General features: G+C 49.4%; 1 protein-coding gene across 3 annotated transcripts in view; it reads left to right on the top strand.

The window, feature by feature from the left end:
- Positions 1-648: 648 nt before the first annotated feature.
- Positions 649-19,318, top strand: part of Orc1 (origin recognition complex subunit 1) — a 32,963-nt gene continuing 14,293 nt past the window's right edge. For 2 of the 3 annotated variants that reach the window (XM_045139209.1, XM_045139211.1), the window contains exons 1-8: positions 649-705; positions 2,986-3,055; positions 5,405-5,503; positions 7,551-7,678; positions 10,864-11,042; positions 12,857-13,169; positions 17,277-17,580; positions 19,146-19,250. In XM_045139209.1, the coding sequence (XP_044995144.1) occupies positions 5,409-5,503; positions 7,551-7,678; positions 10,864-11,042; positions 12,857-13,169; positions 17,277-17,580; positions 19,146-19,250 (1,124 nt within the window). In that variant the 5' untranslated portion in view covers positions 649-705; positions 2,986-3,055; positions 5,405-5,408. Of the gene's footprint in view, positions 706-2,985; positions 3,056-3,843; positions 3,865-5,404; positions 5,504-7,550; positions 7,679-10,863; positions 11,043-12,856; positions 13,170-17,276; positions 17,581-19,145; positions 19,251-19,318 lie in introns of those variants that run through there. The other variant, XM_045139210.1, reaches the window with a different exon arrangement.

The following is a 19,318-nucleotide window of genomic DNA, read 5'->3' as shown; positions in this document are numbered from 1 at the left end:
TCTAGCTCGGCGCTCCCTTAGTGCGTCACAGCCAGCCCGGCGCTCCCTTAATGCGTCACACCGAGCCAGGCGCTCCCTTATTGCGTCACACCCATCCCTGCGCTCCCTTTGTGCTACTTACCAGGCCCGGCGCTCCCTTAGTGCGTCACGGCCGGATCGGCGCTCCGTTACTGCGTCAAGCCCAGCCTGGCGCTCCCTCAGAACGTCGAACCCAGCTCGGCACTCCCTTAGTGCGTCCCAGCAGCTCGGCGCTCCGCTAGGACGTCACTTCTGGCTCGGCGCGCTGCCATAGTGCGACACGCCCGGCCCGACGCTCACTTAATGCGTCACACCCGGCTCAGTGCGCTGTTACACGTCACTTCCGGCTCAGCGCTACCATACCGCGGCACGCCCGGCCCGGCGCTCCCTCAGTGCATCGCCCGCAGTTCGACGCTCCAATACTGCGTCACATCCGGCGTGGCGCACAGGCCGCGAAAACGTCAAGTCCGGGCGTGACGGCGGGGGCCGATGTTGGCGGAAGTGCGCCACGCGCAGCCTGAGTGGGCGGGGCCTGCGTCTGACGCAGGCTCCTCCCCCTCCCCGAGCCCGCCCAGGGGCGGAGCCACGTCGCTTGGCGCGAAATTTCCTTCTTTTTGCCGAGGGGATCTGGGCGCGCCTCGGAGCGGAACGGCGCGAGCGGGCTGCGGCGGGAGACGAGCCGGGCAGGTGAGCGGCGCTGCTGCCGGGGCTTCGAGCCGTGGCGACGGAGGAAGCCCGGGGCGACTTGCGGCCGTCCAGGGAAGCGAGTGCGGTGCCCGCGGGGCTCCGGTACGTGCACGTGCACCCGGCGCCCGGCACCGTTCCGAACCGGTTCCCAGAGACCCTTTGCACTGCAAGGGTTTCCGCCTTTCTTTCCGACTGCAATTCCAGGGCTGGAAAGAATATAACATTTTTTAAAAAATTAGATTTACTTAGGACTAGAGAGATGGCTTAGCGGTTAAGGCATTTGCTTGCAAAGCCGAAGGACCCACGTAAGCAACATGCACAAGGCTGTGCATGCATCTGGAGTTTGTTTGCCCTGGCTAGACCTATCTCAAATCAGTAAATAAGGGCTGGGCTGATTCCTCTGTGTTTAAAGCACTCGCTACAAAGCCAAAGGACCCAGATGCACAAGGTGGCGCATGCATCTGGAGCACTGGCTGGAAGCCCTGGCGCACCCATTCTCTCTGTCCAATAAATGAATGAAACTTCTATTTTTTAATTTTTAAAATTGGTGGGAGCATCGCTGTGAGTTCGAGGCCACCCTGAGACTACATAGTGAATTCCAGGTCAGCGTGCGGTAGAGCAAGACTATCTGGAAACAACAACATAAGAATGATTTTGAGTTCTCTATGCTTGAATATAACATTTTGCACGCGATTTGCATAATATGCTGTTTTTAAAAGTAAATAAGAATCACTTGCAAATTCATGTCAGGAAGTAGCGGGTGGATTTACTATTTTTCATTTTCTCACTAATAATCTTAGAAGCGTGTCTTGACATTTAATAGTTTTTCAGACAATATTGGTTGAATAAAAGGAAGATTGCATTATCTACGTTTCGTGGGTAAGGAAATTGAGGTCAAGTGGGGTTCTCTCACTCAGAAAGAAGCAAGCCCTCATGGACCTAACATTGTCTAGTTTCACGTGATGTATTTATTTGTTTACTTACATATTTATTTTGTTTTTTTGAGGTACAGTTTCACTCTGGCACAAGCTGACCTGGAATTTGCTATGTCATCTCAGGGTGGTGACGAACTCACAGGGTTCCTCCTACCTGTGCCTCCTGGGTGCTGGGATTAAAGTCATGAACCACCACACCCAGTGACATGTATTTATAAACTAGCACCTAGCTTTTCAGTTAGGTTATGTTATCTTGTATAAAATTGGACATGCTGTCTGTCATCTTAAAGTGATAACATTTAGACACAAACATGTCTAGAGTATGTTCAACCTGTTACACTGGCTCAAATATGTGCTTTTATTTTGTTGTTTTTTTGTGGTTTTTTTTCCAAAGTAGGCTTTCACTCTAGCCCAGGCTGGACTGGAGTTCACTAGGTAGTCTCTGGGTGCTCTTGAACTTACAACGATCCTCCTACGTCTGCCTCCCAAGTGCTGGGATTAAAAAGTGTGTGCCACCACGCCTGGCCCAAACTCTTATCTTTTGTCCCTTTGCTGTGCGTGGGTAATAGTGATAGGATTTAGGAGAAAGATAACCACCACTTTGTGGTTAGCATTAAGTATGAAGCCACAAGGGAATTAACAAATGTCTATATATGTTCTGGCAGTAAACACAGGTTTTTAACTTTTTTTTTCTTCCCCAAGGTAGGCTCTCACTGTAGCCCAGGCTGACCTGGAGTTCACTATGTAGTCTCAGGGTGGCCTTGAACTCACAGTGATCCTCCTACCTTTGCTTCCCAAATGCTGGGATTAAAGGCGTGTGTCAACATTACATGGCTTTAGCTTTTTTAAAGAAATATTTTTTTTATTTATTTGAGATAAAATGGTGCATCTGGGCCTCCAGCCAGTGCAAACAAACTCCAGACACATGTGCCAACTTGTGTATCTGACTTACTGGGGAAACAAATCTGGGTCCTTAGGCTTCACAGACAAGCACCTTTACCACTGAGCCATCTCTCCAGCCCAGGTTCAGTACTTTTTTTTAAGTTATTTAAATCTAAGGTACTGTGTTGCGATTATTAGAACAAGCAGATTAGCATGTCCAGAGATTCTATAAAGATTATTACAATTGGACTTTTCAACACCATTTCCGTTTCTGTCATTCAAAAAAAAAAAAAATCTCAGGCTGGGTGTGGTGGTGCACGCCTTTAATCCCAGCACTCGGGAGGCAGAGGGTAGGAGGATCGCCGTGAGTTCGAGGCCACCTTGAGACTGCATACCGAATTCCAGGTCCACGTGAAAAAAGTCTTTTCTCTGCATGTGCCTTAACATGAGCTTTTCTTTTCAGGTATTTGCAGTCCTTATATTGATATCAGTTGGAAAGAAACTTACTCCCCTATATTTCTGGAGCTGCACAGGTAAGTCTCAATGACAACCTTCCTTTGGTACCTGTAAGTGAAATGACACGTCTGATGAAACTCGCTGTCTTTCCCTCAAGCACGGTTTACGTGCTTTTGCCCACAGCCCTTGTAACTCTTCAGCCTGTCTTATTGGTGTGTTTACTGCTTAGTATTCAACAAGTACTGATCCTTTCAGCTCCTCCTTCCTGAACAGAGTCCTGGACTTCAAGCTCCAGTGGTTGCTTAAGGTTGTTTAGTTTGCCTCTACCACAGTACGCTGCTGTGGAGCCCCAGGGGCTCACTTGAGCAGCCAGAGTGTTCCCACCTCCAGCACTCACCAGCCTTTTTATTTATTTGTTTGAGAGAGAGAGAGAGAAAATGGGTGCATCAGGGCCTCCAGCCACTGCAAACGAAACTATAGACGCATGCGCCCCCTTGTGCATCTGGCTAATGTGAGTCCTGGGGAACCGAGCCTCGAACCGGGGTCCTTAGGCTTCACAGGCAAGCTCTTAACCGCTAAGCCATCTCTCCAGCCCCCGTCTGTCTTTCTTATTTTATTATTTACTTGTTTATTTGAGAGAAAGAGAGAATGGGCACACCAGGGCCTCCAGTCACTGGAAACGAACTCCAGATGCATGTGCTTACATGGGTCCTGGGGAATCGAACCGGGATCCTTTGGCTTTGCAGGCAAACGCCTTCACCACTAAGCCATTCCTCCAGCCCCACTGCCTGTCTTTCCTTGCAGTGGAGTCACTGATTATGGGCTCCCTGTTGGCAGGCCCCAGGGCTGCTTTTACTTCTCTTCCTGGGACTGGCATCACAGACATGTAGGTGTGCTCATGTTATTCTTTTTTTTTTTTTAATTTATTTATTTTATTCAATTTTATTTATTCATTTGAGAGAGAGAGAGTGGGTGCGCCAGGGCCTCCAGCCACTGCAAATGAACTCCAGATGGGTGCGCCCCCTTGTGCATCTGGCTAACGTGGGTCCTGGGGAATCGAGCCTCGAACTGGGGTCCTTAGGCTTCACAGGCAAGCACTTGACTGCTAAGCCATCTCTCCAGCCCACTGTATTCTTTTATAAAAATGTTTGTTTTTATTTTTCCCAGAATTTATTATAGAGAAAGAAGCATGGGAGAGGGAGAGACTGGGCATGCCAGGGTCCCCTTGTGCATCTGGCTTATGTGGGTCCTGAGGAATCAAACCGGGATCTTTTGGCTTTGCAGGCAAATGCCTTCACCGCTAAGCCATCTCTCTACCGTAGCCTGTTTTCATGTATTCTAAAGGTTCAACTCAGGAGTCTCAGGCCCTCTGGCGAGCGCAGGATGCGTGCTTAACCATGGGGCTGTCCCTTCAGCTATGCACTTATTCTTTCTTATTCTCGTTTTTCGAGGTAGGGTCTCACTCTAGCCCTGGCTGACCTGGAATTCTCTCTAGTCTCAGGGTGGCCTTGAACTCAAGGCGATCCTCTTAGCCCTGCCTCCCAAGTGCTGGGAATAAAGACAAAGTGTGCCACCATGCCCAGCCCAGCTGTGGGTTTATAGTTTACCCCTCTCTCTTTTTTTTTTTTTTAATAATTTATTTATTTATTTGAGAGAGAAAGACAGAGAGAATGGGCGCGCCAGGGCTTCCAGCCTCTGCAAAGGAACTCCAGACGCGTGCGCCCCCTTGTGCATCTGGCTAACGTGGGACCTGGGGAACCGAGCCTCGAACCGGGGTCCTTAGGCTTCACAGGCGAGCGCTTAACCGCTAAGCCATCTCTCCAGCCCCTAATTTACCCCATCTCTCCAGCCCCTAATTTACCCCTCTCTTCATGCGAAGATATTTCACTTTGTTAGACTTTTTGGGTCCCTACTATGCCTTGTTCCTAGTGAGTACTTCTTTTCTTTTTTCTTTTTATTTGAGAACGACAGACAGAGAGGAGGAGAAGGGGGGAGAGAGAGAGAGGGAGAGGGAGAGAGAGAGAGAGGCCATGTGAGAGCCTCCAGCCACTGCAAACGAATTGCAGACGCGTGCGTCCCCTTGTGCATCAGGCTAACGTGGGTCCTGGGAAATCGAGCCTCGAACCGGGGGTCCTTAGGCTTCACAGGCAAGCGCCTAACCGCTAAGCCATCTCTCCAGCCCCCTAGCGAGTACTTCCAAACGCGTAGTTTCTTCCGCCGCAGCTGTCCCTGGCTAAGGGGCAGTGAAGCATAGGGCAGGATGTGCATAAACGATGCTAAATTGCCTCTGTTTAATCTTCTCCAGACTTCACTTTTCCGGAGAAAATGCCGTCAGCTTACAATTTGCGGGAGTGAGGTGGGTCGGGGAGGAAATGGGTAAAGTAAGTGCAGGAAGGGGACTGACGTGTGTCTTAACAATCCATCAGAGCCATGCCATCTTACGTCACAAGGCACAAGCCCAGACAGAAGTACTCGTGGGTCGGCAGCCCGTTGCTGAATCGAAAGCTGCATTTGCAGACCTACAAGTGAGTGGCGGGCCCTTCGCTTGGGTTGGGAGAAGGACCGAAGTCACAAGCCCAGTTGTTAATTGCTTGTATCCACACTGTTGTTCCCACACCTTGAGGGCACAGCAGATGTTTGAAAGAGGGGGGTTTTGGGTGATGAGGGATACAGAAACTGTGTCCTTCCTAGGTTGACAGTTGTTTTTTTTTGTTGTTGTTTTTGTTTTTGTTTTTTTTTTTTTGGTTTTTCGAGGTAGGGTCTCACTGTAGCCCAGGCTGACCTGGAATTCACTATGGAGTCTCAGGGTGGCCTCGAACTCTCGGCGATCCTCCTACCTCTGCCTCCCGAGTGCTGGGATTAAAGGCGTGCGCCACCACGCCCGGCAAAAGGTGTGTGCTACCATGGCTGGCGCTTGACAGTTCTTTAGCCCTAAGACCTTTTTATTCTTTCCCAGTACCTGAGAGAACTTAGGGTTTCTGTGAAGGATCTGCCGTGTCAAAATCTTTTATCCTGACCATTTGCCTAGTCTATTTAGGTAATTTATTTTGTTTTTATTTATTTGAGAGAGACAGAGAGAATGGATGCGCCACTTTCTGCATCTGGCTTATGTTGGTCCTGTGGAATCAAACCTGGGGCCCTAGGCTTCGCAGGCAAATGTCCTAACTGCTAAGCCATCTCTGTAGCCTCCCCGCTTTTCTTTTTGAGTTTGGGGCTCAGGTAACCCAGGCTAGCCTCAAACTCAATATGTGATTCTCCAGTCTTCATCTGCTGGGTACAGGCTGTCACCACTTTATTTTGTTTATGTAGTGTTGGAGATCAAGCCCAGGGCTTTGAAATTGCTAGGCAAGCATTGTATCAACTGGGCTGTATTCTCAGCCTATGCCCTGTCCGCTTAGTTGTTTTTTTTTTTTTTTAATTTTTTTAAATTATTTACTTATTTGAGAGCGACAGACACAGAGAGAAAGACAGATAGAGGGAGAGAGAGAGAATGGGCGCGCCAGGGCTTCCAGACTCTGCAAACGAGCTCCAGACGCGTGCACCCCCTTGTGCATCTGGCTAACGTGGGACCTGGGGAACCGAGCCTCGAACCGGGGTCCTTAGGCTTCACAGGCAAGCGCTTAACCGCTAAGCCATCTCTCCAGTTAGTTGTTGTTTTTGAAACTGGTTTTCTTCAGCCACTTGCCTCAGTTTCCCAAGTGCTGAGCTTATAGACCTAAATCAGCATACTCAGGCAGGGCCTCCAACCACTGCAAACGAACTCCAGGTGCATGCGCCACTTGTGCATCCGGCTTACATGGTTCCTGGGGAATCAAACCTGGATCCTTAGACTACACAGGCAAACGCCTTAACTGCTGAGCCATTTCTCCAGCCCCAGTATGTATGTATGTATGTATGTATGTATGTATGTATGTATGTGTATATATATATATATATATATATATATATATATATATATATATATATATATATTTAATACTGATCTGCAGAAACACGTGGAGTTTGTTTGCAATGGCTGGAGGCCTTATTTGCCTATTATATACAGCTGGGTATATTGTTTTCCAATAAGGGAGTTGGCCAGCATAAAGACGGGGCGATTTCCAGCTCAAGGATACTTTTTTTTTGAGGCAAGCCCAACAGACTGGTCTTTTATTCTTTATGAGAAAGAGAGAGAGAATCGGCACTTCAGGGCCTCCAGCAATTGCTATTGAACTCCAAATGCTGGTACCTCTTGTGCGCATGTGCAACCTTGCGAGCCTCTATAACCTTGTGTGTCTGGCTTCCGTGGGATGTGGAGTTGACCCTGAGTCCTTATGCTTCCCAGGCAAGCACTTTAACCGCTAAGCCATCTCTCCAGCCCCTAAAGAGCTTTTTACATGGTAACTCTCTTTTTTCCTTTGGTTTTACGAGGTAGGGTCTCACTCTGGCCCAGGCTGACCTGGAATTCACTATGGAGTCTCAGGGTGGCCTCGAACTCACGGCGATCCTCCTACCTCTGCCTCCCGAGTGCTGGGGTTAAAGGCGTGCGTCACCACACCTGGCTACATGGCAGCTTTCTTTATTACTTCCTAGAGAGTTATGTGTGCGAGGCGAGGCTGATTCCACTGAGATGCTCATCCAGGTTGGACAGTGTGTGTTGATTGAAGGGGACAGCGATGAAGAACCCTATGTTGCCAAGCTGACGGAGTTGTTTGAAGATGGTGAGTTTGGGGACTGGAATGAGAAGCTTATCTTGCTAGGAATGCTGGTGAAGTGGGGGGAGGGGAGGGGGGGCTGCTAAGCACTGGGTTCAGAGACACATGGCACTGAGGTAGGTCACAGCCACCACCTGTCCCCGCTTTCCTCTCTCTAGAGAAGTCTTGGGTAAAGTGGAACTGGAGGTCTCAAAAATGTTTGGTTTTTTTTTTAATTATTTTTTAATTATTTGACACAGAGAGAATGGGCACATGCCAGGGCCTCCAGCCACTGCAAACGAACTCCAGACGCATGAGCCCCCTTGTGAATCTGGCTGAGGTAGGTCCTGGGGAATCCAACCTGGGTCCTTTGGCTTTGCAGACAAATGACTTAACTGCTAAGCCATCCTCCAGCCCAAGAATGTATCTTTATTATTTCTACGAGGCAGTAAGAATGTTCACGAAGGGGCTGGGGAGCTGGCTCAACAGTTAACGGGGCTTGCTTGCAAAGCCTGATGGCCAGGTTCCATCTCCTCAGCACCCATGTAAGCTGCATGCAGAAGCCGTGCAGGCGGGCTGGAGAGACCGCTTAGCGGTTATGGCGTTCGCCTGCAAAGCCAAAGGACCCCAGTTCAGTTCCCCGGGACCCACATAAGCCAGATTTGCACATGGTGACGCATGCTTCTGGAGTTCGTCCGCAGTGCCTGGAGGCCCTGGCGCGCCCGTTCATTTTTTAAAAGTGGTGCATGCTTCTGTGCCTTTGTTATCCTCTGAACTCCACATATGTGCCATGGCGTGTATACACACATGAATAATGTCCACTAAGGCAGGATTTGGGGGATGGGGCCAAGGAATATCTGGAACTACGAAAAGTCGCCTCTAGGTACAGTTAATGAAGGGTGTTCAAACTAATATCCAGTAGGGGGCGCACGTAAGCCAGGCCTGAGCTTTGTGTTCATATTTCAGAGTTAAAGAGGGTGATGAAGGTATGCTAATGTTCTTTCATTTGGAGGTGCTGTTAATAGTGTATTGTCATAATAAAGCTGCCAGTCGCAAGCAAGTTGAAGTCTTACTGGGACTTTGGGAGGGGTTATTTGTTGGTTAGGATTGGTTTTTGTTGGTTTTTTTTTTTTTTTTTTTTTTTGCTTTTTCGAGGTAGGGTCTCACTCTGGCTCAGGCTGACCTGGAATTAACTCTGTAGTCTCAGGGTGGCCTTGAACTCATGGCGATCCTCCTACCTCTGCCTCCCGAGTGCTGGGATTAAAGGCGTGCACCACCAAGCCCGGCTAGGTTTGGTTTTTTTGAAGTAGGGTCTTGCCGTAGCCCAGGGTGGCCTGGAGTTCACTATGTAGTCTCGGGCTAGCCTCTAATACACAGTGATCCTCCTACCACTGCCTCCCAAGTGCTGGGATTAAAGGCGTGTGCTACAACGGCCTGGCATGTTGGCTTTTTCTGGTGTAGCCCAGGCTGGCCTTAACCTTGATATTTGACCTTGAACTCTGATCCTCCTGCCCTTACCTCCCCAAGTGCTAGGATTGCAGGTGTGTGACCGCCATATCTGGCTAGTGTCTTCCTTTTTTCTTTTGGTTTTTCGAGGTAGGGTCTCTAGCCCAGGCAACCTAGAATTCACTATGTAGTCTCAGGGTAGCCTAGAAGTCATGGTGGTTCTCCTACCTCTGCCTCCTGAGTGCTGGGACTAAAGGCGTGCACCACCACGCCTGGCTCTTAACTATATTTTATTTATTTATTTTAGAGAGGCAGAAAGAGGCAGATAGAATGAGAAAGAGAATAGGCACACCAGGGCCTCCAGCCACTGCAAACAAACTCCAGATGCATGTGCCGCTTCGTACATCTGGTTTACGTGGGTCCTCGGGAATCAAACCTGGCTCCTTAGGCTTCGCAGGCAAACACTTAACTGCTGAGCCATCCGTCCAGCCTCTTTTTTGCTTTTTGTTTTCCAGGTAGTGTCTTACTCCAGCACAGGGTGGCCTTGAACTCATGGCGATCCTCCTACCTCTGTCCCTTTTCTTTAAGAGTTCTTGTATGGCGCTGGCTGGTCTTTTCTCCTCTTTTTTCTTTTTAATTTTGTGTCTATTTTTATTTATTTATTTGAGAGCGACAGACAGAGAGAAAGAGGCAGAGAGGGAGAAAATGGGTGTGCCAGCCACTGCAAACGAACTCCAGACGCGTGCGCCCCCTTGTGCATCTGGCTAACGTGGGACCTGGGGAACCGAGCCTCGAACCGAGGTCCTTAGGCTTCACAGGCAAGCGCTTAACAGCTAAGCCATCTCTCCAGCCCTCTCCTCTTTTTTTTTTAAGAGAAGTTCTCATTTGGCGCCGGCTGGTGTGGAGCTCATTGTGTGGCAGAAGTTGGCCTTGGATTGGTCTTCCTGCTTCCAGGTCCTGAAGTGTTCACTGCCATGCCCAGTGGCTGGGGTGCTGGGGGTCAAACCCAGGGTTTTGTGCCTGCTAGGCACGCTCTGCCAACAGAGCCACGTCCCCAGTCATACGCGATTTGCCCACTGCGCCTGAATTGTGAAGTGCACCTCTCAAATCCCTATCCTTTGTCCACTGACAGCACCATCAGGAAGTGGGATAACAGAAGAACTGTGACCCATGACATTCCGGAAGGTTCCTGAAACTTGATTCCTTTGCCTGTGAAAGGAAGTAGGAATGGCACCTACTTGGTAGCGTTCTTATGAGATTAAGATGATAAGAAAAGTGCTCAGTGGAGGGCTGGAGAGATGGCTTAGTGGTTAAGGCGTTTGCCTGCAAAGCCAAAGGACCTCAGTTCGGTTCCCCAGACCCACATAAGCCATACGCACAAGGCGGCATGTTTGTTTGCAGTAGCTGGAGGCCCTGACGTGCCCCTTCTTTCTCTCTCTCTCTCAAATGAAATATTTTTTGTGTGTGATTTATTTGAGAGGGACAGACAGAGAAAGAGGCAAAGAGAGAGAGAATGGGCACACCAGGGCCTCCAGCCACTGCAAATGAACTCCAGATGCATGGGCCCCCTTGTGCATCTGGCTAACATGGGTCCTGGGGAATCGAGCCTTGAACCGGGGTCCTTCGGCTTCACAGGCAAGCACTTAACCGCTAAGCCATCTCTCCAGCCCACAAATGAAATATTTTTTTTAAGAAGTGTTCAGTGGAATGTCCTTGTGTGTTTTCAACGTTCATACCTCATCTTCCTGTCTCCCTCACCCTCCTAGATTATAAGCCTCATTCCAAGAAACGGGCTCGAGTGCAGTGGTTTGTCCGGTTCTCTGAAATCCATCCCTCCAAACAGCATCTGCTGGGCCGGAAGCCTGAGGCACAGGAGATTTTCTGGTACGACCACCCTTCCTGCGACAGCATTGTCAGCGTTGAGACCATCATTGGCACCGTTCAGGTGAGGGGCCACCTTGATCCTGGGTTCTATCTGAACGTTTGTTCTGACTGCTTCCAGCACCACGTGGCCTCAGGAATTACCAGTCCTCTGGGGCTGGGGAGATGACTCATTGGTTAAAGGCACTTGCTTCCAAAGCCTAGTGGCCCAGGTCTGATTCTCCAGGGCCCACGTAAAGCCGGGTACACAAAGCGGTGCAACTTCCGGAGTTGGTTTGCAGTGGCAGGAAGCCCATATTCACTCTGTTTCTCCCAGTAACATTTGTTTAAGAAAAGAAAAGCTGACTGGTGTGGTGGCACATGCCCTTAATCCCAGCAGCTGGGAAATAGAGGTAGGAGGATCACCGTGAGATTAAGGCCAGCCAGAGACTACAAAATGAATTCCACCTGGGCTAGAGCGAGACCCTACCTTGAAAATCCAAAAAAGAAAAGAAAAGCCAGGCAACGTGGCACAGGCCTTCAATCCTACCATTCAGGAGGCGGAAATACAAGGATCACTGAGTTGAGACCCTACCTCAAAAAAATAAAACACACAAAAAAGAAATATTGCCGGTTCTAAATTGAGTTTTGTCTCATCTCCACGTGTCAGGATGGCATGTGTCAGGAACCCCCTCGAGGAGGTTCATTTGGGGTATGATCTGGAGGATGAGTGTGAATCCGCAATCCACGTGTCTCGGGGGCATTATTGTTGGCAGTGTTTATGGCGTACAGCACTGTGCATCTGAGTGTGCCTTGTGAAATGAGGCCTTCACCGTGACTTGCCGGTACACAGAGTTCTGGTCGCTGAGCCAGGTGTGTTGGCGCACGCCTTTAACCCCAGCACTGGGGAGGCAGAGGTAGGAGGATCGCCATGAGTTCGAGGCCACCTTGAGACTCCATAGTGAAGTCCAGGTCAGCCTGGGCCAGAGTGAGATCCTACCTGGAAAGAAAAGAAGAAAGAATTCTGGTTGCTGCAAGCAAATGGGTTGTGAGATATTTGCTCATCAGCAGATAATTTTTCAGAGCCTCCTGCACATTGTCAAAGTGATATTAGACTGGTCTCTAGTAGTTTTATCTCCGAGTTAAGTGAGTGAAGAGAGGAAAGGTTAGCCGTAGAGGTTGGAGCAGCAGGGAAGCTGGATTTGGAGGGCAGAGAGATTAACGAGTATTTAGGAACTATAGAAATGACCCCTGAAGCTGAATGTGGTGGTGCACACCCTCAATCCCAGCATTTGGGAGGCAGAAGGTAGGAGGATCATTGTGAGTTCGAGGCCACCCTGAGACTAAATAGTTAATTCCAGGTCAGCCTAAGCCAGAGTGAGACCCTACCTTGGAAAGCCGAGAGAGGGGGGGGAGGGAAGGAAGGAAGGACAGACCCCTGAAAGTATAGTCTTGAAGGAGTGTTTAGGTAGGTAAGGCATACCTTGAGGCAGTAGCAGGATAATTAAATTTTTTTAAATATTTTTATTTATTTGCAAGCAGACTAAGAGAAAAAAAAGATGGCTGCACCAGGGCCTCTAGCCACTGCAGGTGAACTCCAAGGGCATGCGCCCCTCTGTGCACTGGCTCTCTTGTCAGCACTGGGGAACTGAACTCGGGTCCTTAGGCAGTCTAGTGCCTTACCTGCTGAGCCATCTCTCCAGCACCCACCCACCCCCGCATACCCCCAAGTAATTTTTTACAAAGGGAAAATGATGCCTTACATTTCACTGGCATTAGCATGAATCTTCATGTGAGCCGATGCTCAGTTTCTCTGCTGCGTGCGGGTCTTCCTGCCCAGTCTGCTCTTGGGTCTGTGGTTGCTATCTTTTTTCTTTTGTCTCTTCCTCCTGAATTCAGGTGGTGGCCCTGGCCCTGGATGAGTCACCTCCCGCACAGCTGAAACACAAGGGGTTTTTTGTGAGGATGTCCTGGGATACAAAGAAGTTCTGGCCCCTGTCAGCGGAGCTCCTCGCAGAGCTGGGGAGGCGAGGGGACAGCCCCAAGTCCCAGAATCCTGTGCAAGCCCAGACCAAGACGGCAGAGAGCCCTGCCTGGACCACATCCGAGCATGCCGTCGGACGGATTGAGTCGAGTCATTCCGCATCCAAATCTCGCCAAGCTGCCGCTCGTCCCGCCACCCCCGGGGCCAGGAAGCGCCTGGAGCTCGCTGGTAAGTGTGGAGGGGCCGCAGCGAGCAAACCGATCACTCGGGTGAGTTAGTGTGGACTGGGCCCATGCGGAGAGCATGTAACCTTAAGATAGCCATAGCCTTATGCAGCCATTCCCATCATCTTTATTTATTTATTTTTAATTATTATTTTTTTTAATTCTGACCTTCTTTTTTTTTATCCATTTTTTATTTATTTATTTGACAGTGACAGACACAGAGAGAAAGGCAGATAGAGGGAGAGGGAGAGAGAATGGGCGCGCCAGGGCTTCTAGCCTCTGCAAACGAACTCCAGACGCGTGCGCCCCCTTGTGCATCTGGCTAACGTGGGACCTGGGGAACCGAGCCTCGAACCGGGGTCCTTAGGCTTCACAGGCAAGCGCTTAACCGCTAAGCCATCTCTCCAGCCGTATTTTATTTATTTGAGAGAGAGTGAGAATGGGCGCACCAGAGCCTCCAGCCACTGCAAACGAACCCCAGACGCATGCACCACCGCGTGCATGCGGCTTATGCGGGACCTTGAGAATCGAACCTGGGTCCTTAGGCTTCTCAGGCAAGTGCCTTAACTGCTAAGCCATCACTCCAGCCCGATCCCCAGGATTTGACGCTAGGCTGAGCTGCAGAGTGTGCCACAGGTCAGCTTGTGCTCGAGTGAGCCCCTGCCTCAAGACAACAAAAGACCTGGCTGTTGGGGGGACACCTTCGCTGATAAAGGCACTTCCTCTCAAGCCCGCTGTCCTGGGTTCACTTTGCCGGCACCCACATGAAGCCCGAGTGGTGTGTGTTATTGCAGTCTCAAGGCACTGTGGCAGATGTGGGAGGGTAGCAAAACAGCCGGCGTTTTGGGGGGGGGACCCCTACCTCAAGCAAGTTATTAGCAGGGACAAAACATTTGGAGGGCTGTCCTCAGAAATCCACACACGGGCCACAGCACACATGCACTAATGAGAGGGGAAGCAGGTGGGACAAGACCAGACTTGCTTACACAGCCAGGTCCCCAGCACGCAGATAAGACGCCACGCGTGGCCAGGCTCGCCCGCCACCCCCGTCCTGGATGGAGATAGGGTACTCGCTAGGGCTCGCTTGCCCTGCCATTGTGACCAAGCTCGGCAGCTCCACGTTCAGTGAGACGGTCTCAAGGAGATAGGGGAGGACACCGAGGTTCTGCTCTGGTCTCCTCGTGTGCACACAGCTGAGGCCTTGTGTCCTTGGACCAGCATCGTCCCAGTCTGCTCCCCTTCCCCTGACTGGTAACCATCTTCCTACTGTCTCGGTGTTCAACTTTTTTATTTTTATTTTTTTATTTTATTTATTTATTTTGAGGTAGGGTCTTGCTCCACACCCAGCAAAAAAAAATTTTTTAGTTGCTGATAGCATTTGTTTCTTTTATTTCTCCTTTGTATCTAATGCACTTGAATCCTTTTCCCATCTTTGATTTCAGTTTTAAGTGTGTGAAGCATTCTCACACAGTCAAAACTATTTAAAATAAAGTCAGATGGGCTGGAGAGATGGTTAAGGCGTTCCCAGTAAACTCAGGTGTTCTGAATGCTAGGTTCCCAGCTGATGGAGATTTGGGAATTAACGCCTCCTGGAGCTGGTGTATTGCTGGGGGCGGGCTTATAGGTGTTATAGCCAGTTTCTACTTGCCAGTGTTTGGCACACTCTCCTGTTGGCCCCGGGGTGATGTCCACCCTCTGCTCATGCCATCGTTTTCCCCTGCCATCATGGAGCTTCCCCCTCGAACCTATAACCCAAAATAAACGTCTTTTTTCCCATAAGCTGCTTTTGGTTGGGTGATTTCTACCAGCCACGTGAACCTGACTGTAACACCTTGCAACGCCTAAGGACCCATGTTCTCCAGATCTCATGTAAGCCAGATGCACAAGGTGCATGCATCTGGAGTTCAATTTCCGTGGCTGGAGGCCCTGGCATGCCCATTCTTTCTTTCCTCTCCCCTCCCCCATCATCTCTCCTCCCCCCTCATTCTCTCTCTCAAATAAAAAAGTAAAAATAGGGGCTGGAGAGATGGCTTAGCGGTTAAGCGCTTGCCTGTGAAGCCTAAGGACCCCGGTTCGAGGCTCGGTTCCCCAGGTCCCACGTTAGCCAGATGCACAAGGGGGCGCACGCGTCTGGAGTTCGTTTGCAGAGGCTGGAAGCCCTGGTGCGCCCATTCTCTCTCTCTCCCTCTATCTGTCTTTCTCTCTGTGTCTGTCGCTCTCAAATAAATAAATAAATAAATTTAAAAAAAAAAGTAAAAATAATGAATAGCATTTCAGACAGACTTATTTAGGTATAATTTAGATCTTGTAAAATTTCCCTTCTGTGTGTCTTTTTTTTTTTTTTTAACCTGAAATGCTTGGAAACAAGAGTGTTTTAGATTTCCGAATGTTTGCGTGATGATATCTTGTGGATAAAATCCAAGTGGTGAACAGGAAATTTTTACATCTGACACACCTGTCACACACCTAGCCCGAGGGTCATGTCACACAATACTGGCGGGCCACCTGCATTCAGACTGGGGCCCATTTTCTATAGATTTGTGCACCTGCTGTTACAACTGAGATGTGGCACACTTTCACCCCAGCATGTGCTCGTGCCCCTTGGTAATCAACCAGTCCTTTCTCCTGCCATGGCCTCTGGTGCCCAGTGATGTGTTGGCTCTCTCTAGTTATGTCACACGGTTGGACTCACGGCCTGTGCGCTTGGCATCTGACTCTTCACTGATGCCCTCCATTGAAGAGTCATCCATGTTGTCCTACTTGTCACTGTGTGTTTTAGAGCTTTTATTTGTACACATTTATTGGAGACGGTGCGTGAGAACGGGCGCACCAGAGCCTCTAGCCATGCAAACGAACTCCAGGTGCATTTGCCACCACGTGCATGCGGCTTACGTGGGACCCAGAGAATCGAACCTGGGTCGTCAGGCTCCACAGGCATGAGCCTTAACTAACTGCTGAGCCATCTCTCCAGCCCTGTCATTTTTTTTTTTTTTTTAATATGGAACGCTTCACGAATTTGTCATCTTTGCTGATTTTTTTTTAATTTATAGATATATATTACTTACGCGTGTGAGGGGGAGAGAATGGGCGTGCCAAGTCCTCTGTCCAATGCAAGCGAACTCCATATGTATGCACAGCATCTTGTTTCACATGGGTGCTGGGGAATCGAACTTGTGCAGACAAGGGTCTTAACTTCTGTGCAGTCTCTGCAGACATACTTGTCATATCTTCCCCCTCTGCCCCAAGTAGGACCTCACTGTAGGCCAGGCTGACCTGGTAATTACCATGTGATTGCAGGCTCGCCTTGAATTTATAACAACTCTCCTACATCTGCCTCCCGAGTGCTAGGATTAAAGGTGTGCACCACCATACCAAGCAATTTGTTCCTGCTTATGGCTGAGTAATACTTCATTATTGGAGTTGGCCACAGTTTATCCATTTCCAGTGAAAGGACACCTGGGTAGCTTTCCAGTTCGTTGTTAAATACCTTTTAAATTTTTATTTATTTATTTTGGTTTTTCAAGGGAGGGTCTCACTGTAGCCCAGGCTGACCTGGAATTCACTAGGGAGTCTCAGGGTGGCCTCGAACCCACAGTGATCCTCCTACCTCTGCCTCCCAAGTGCTGGGATTAAAGGCGCGCACCACCACTTGTGGCAAATTTTTATTTCTTTGTAAGCAGAGAAACGGAGAGAATGGGTGCACCAGGGCCTTCAGCCACTACAAGGGTACTCCACTTTTGTGCATCTGGCTTTACGCGGGTACTGGAGCGTTGAACCAAAGTTGTTAGGCTTTGCAGGCGAGCGCCTTAACCCCTGAGCCATCTCTATCCTGCCCTTGTTTTTTGTTTTTGTTTTTTAATATTTTATTATTTGTAAGCAGAGAGAGACAGAGAGCTCCTTTAAAGGTGAGTATCTTCCTAACTAGGAAAATCACTTGTGATGCTCAGGAGACAGGCAAGGATTAGAGCCACCTGACCTGGAGGAAGGAAGAAGAAAGTAACAAGTGGTTGCCACTCCTGCCCGTGCCACTGCCAGTGTACAATGCGAGACTGGCGATCGTGCCGCCAGGCGCGTCCGCCCCACGTGGACTTGTCATGTCTCTTTGGCTTAGGCCTTCTCAAGACGCCTAACACCAGGAAAGCCCGGCAGACGTCGTGTGCCGCCTCTGCGTCTCTGGGGATAGCCAAGAGGAAAATGGCATCCTCCACAGCCTCCTCGCCTTCCAAGAGATCTTCGCCGGATGAGGCCAGGGAGGACAAGTCCTCATCAGAATGTCGCATGGTCCTGAGAGCCCGCATCCCTGTCACGAGCACCACAGAGATGAGTCTGGGGATAACCTTAACCCCTAGCAGAAGGGCCCAAAGACCCTCCGTGACGCCTTCTATAAACCTGACACCGGAAAATATCAAAAAGAGGTAACGGAAACATTACCCGCATTCCATAGCAAACAGATCCTTGAGAAATCAGTGGCACGTCGAAAACAAGCAAGCAAGCAAAAAGGGGTTATTTATTTGAGAGATGGAGAGTGTGATGTGTTCCAAGGCCTCCAGCCACTGCAGATGAACTCCAGGCATGCGCCACCTTGTGCATCTGGCTTATGTGGGTCCTTAGGCTCTGCAGGCAAGCGCCTTAACTGCAAAGCCATCTCATTGGCCCTAGATGCTTTTTTTTTTTTTTTTTTTTTTTTGAGAGCAACAGACAGAGAGAGAAAGACAGATAGAGGGAGAGAGAGAGAATGGGCGTGCCAGGGCTTCCAGCCTCTGCAAACGAACTCCAGACGCGTGCGCCCCCTTGTGCATCTGGCTAACGTGGGACCTGGGGAACCGAGCCTCGAACCGGGGTCCTTAGGCTTCACAGGCAAGCGCTTAACCACTAAGCCATCTCTCCAGCCCCCTAGATGCTTTTTGAAGCTACATGAGTTGCTTCATGCTATCGTCCCAACATTTGAGAGGCTGAGGCAGGTGCCGTGAGCTCCAGACCAGCTTGGGCTACATCATGATACTTTTTTTTTTTAATTTCTATTTATTTATTTATTTGACAAAGAAAGAGGCAGAGAGAGAGAGAAGGGGCGCGCCAGGGCCTCCAACCACTGCAAACGAACTCCAGCCATGTGCGCCCCCTTGTGCATCTGGCTAATGTGGGTCCTGGGGAATCGAGCCTGGGTCCTTTGGCTTTGCAGGCAACCACCTTAACCACTAAGCCATTCCTCCAGCCCCATGATACTCTTTATAAAAGAAAGATCGCCAAGAGTTTGAAGCCATCCTGAAACTATACAGTGCCTTCCAGGTTGGCCTGGGCTAGAGTGAGACCTTACCTCAAAAAAAAAAAAAAAGACAGGAATGGAATTTCAAAGGGGAAAGTGGGGGTGGGGTATTACCATGGGATATTTTTTATAATCATGGAAAATGTTAATAAAAATTGTGAAAAGAAAAAAAAAAGGGTCATCCATGGCCACATGAATTTAACAGTAGCCTGGGCTGCATGAGGGTGTGTCTCAAAAAAAAAGTCAAATCGTGTGGTAGGGTCCTCTGCCTGAGATTAGCGTTGCTGTTTGTATAATCTGGCCTATAATTGGAGGAGGGTGATAAGTCTGATTTGTTTTAAAGATTTATTTATTTATTTATTGCCGGGGGGGGGAGAATGGGCATGCCAGGACCTCTAGCCACTGCAAAGAAGCTCCAAATGCATGCTCCACCATGTGCATCTGGCTTATGTGGGAGCTGGAGAATCAAACCTGGATCCTCAGGTTTCGCAGGCAAGGCCCTTAACCGTTGATCCATCTCTCCACCCTGAGAAGTCTGATTTAAATGATGTATTAGGCAAACTTTGATCTCTGTGTTTGAGTCAAACCACATTTAACAACCTTTTCGCAAAGCGATAAATTCTTTCCAAGGTTGCTATAAAGACAAGAGGAGCCATGGAGACCACCTGAGTAGCTACTTCTGCCTGCTGGGCATAATCTCTTTGTGGCGTCTTGCAGGGAGACCAAGGAACCGGAAGCTCATACAGAAGAGGTCTCTACTCCCCATCGGTCCCAGAGGAAGAGCTCTCTCTTGACCTTGAACCGGATCAAGCAGCAGCTCCGGTGAGAAGAGCCTCACACTGCCGTCCTTGACCACTGCCGCCGCCTCTGTCTGTGATCTGCCCACTGTC

The sequence above is a fragment of the Jaculus jaculus genome, chromosome 21 (genome assembly GCF_020740685.1).
Source record: "Jaculus jaculus isolate mJacJac1 chromosome 21, mJacJac1.mat.Y.cur, whole genome shotgun sequence".
Classification (NCBI taxonomy): Eukaryota; Metazoa; Chordata; class Mammalia; order Rodentia; family Dipodidae; genus Jaculus; species Jaculus jaculus.
This window is presented reverse-complemented; position numbering and strand designations above follow the sequence as displayed.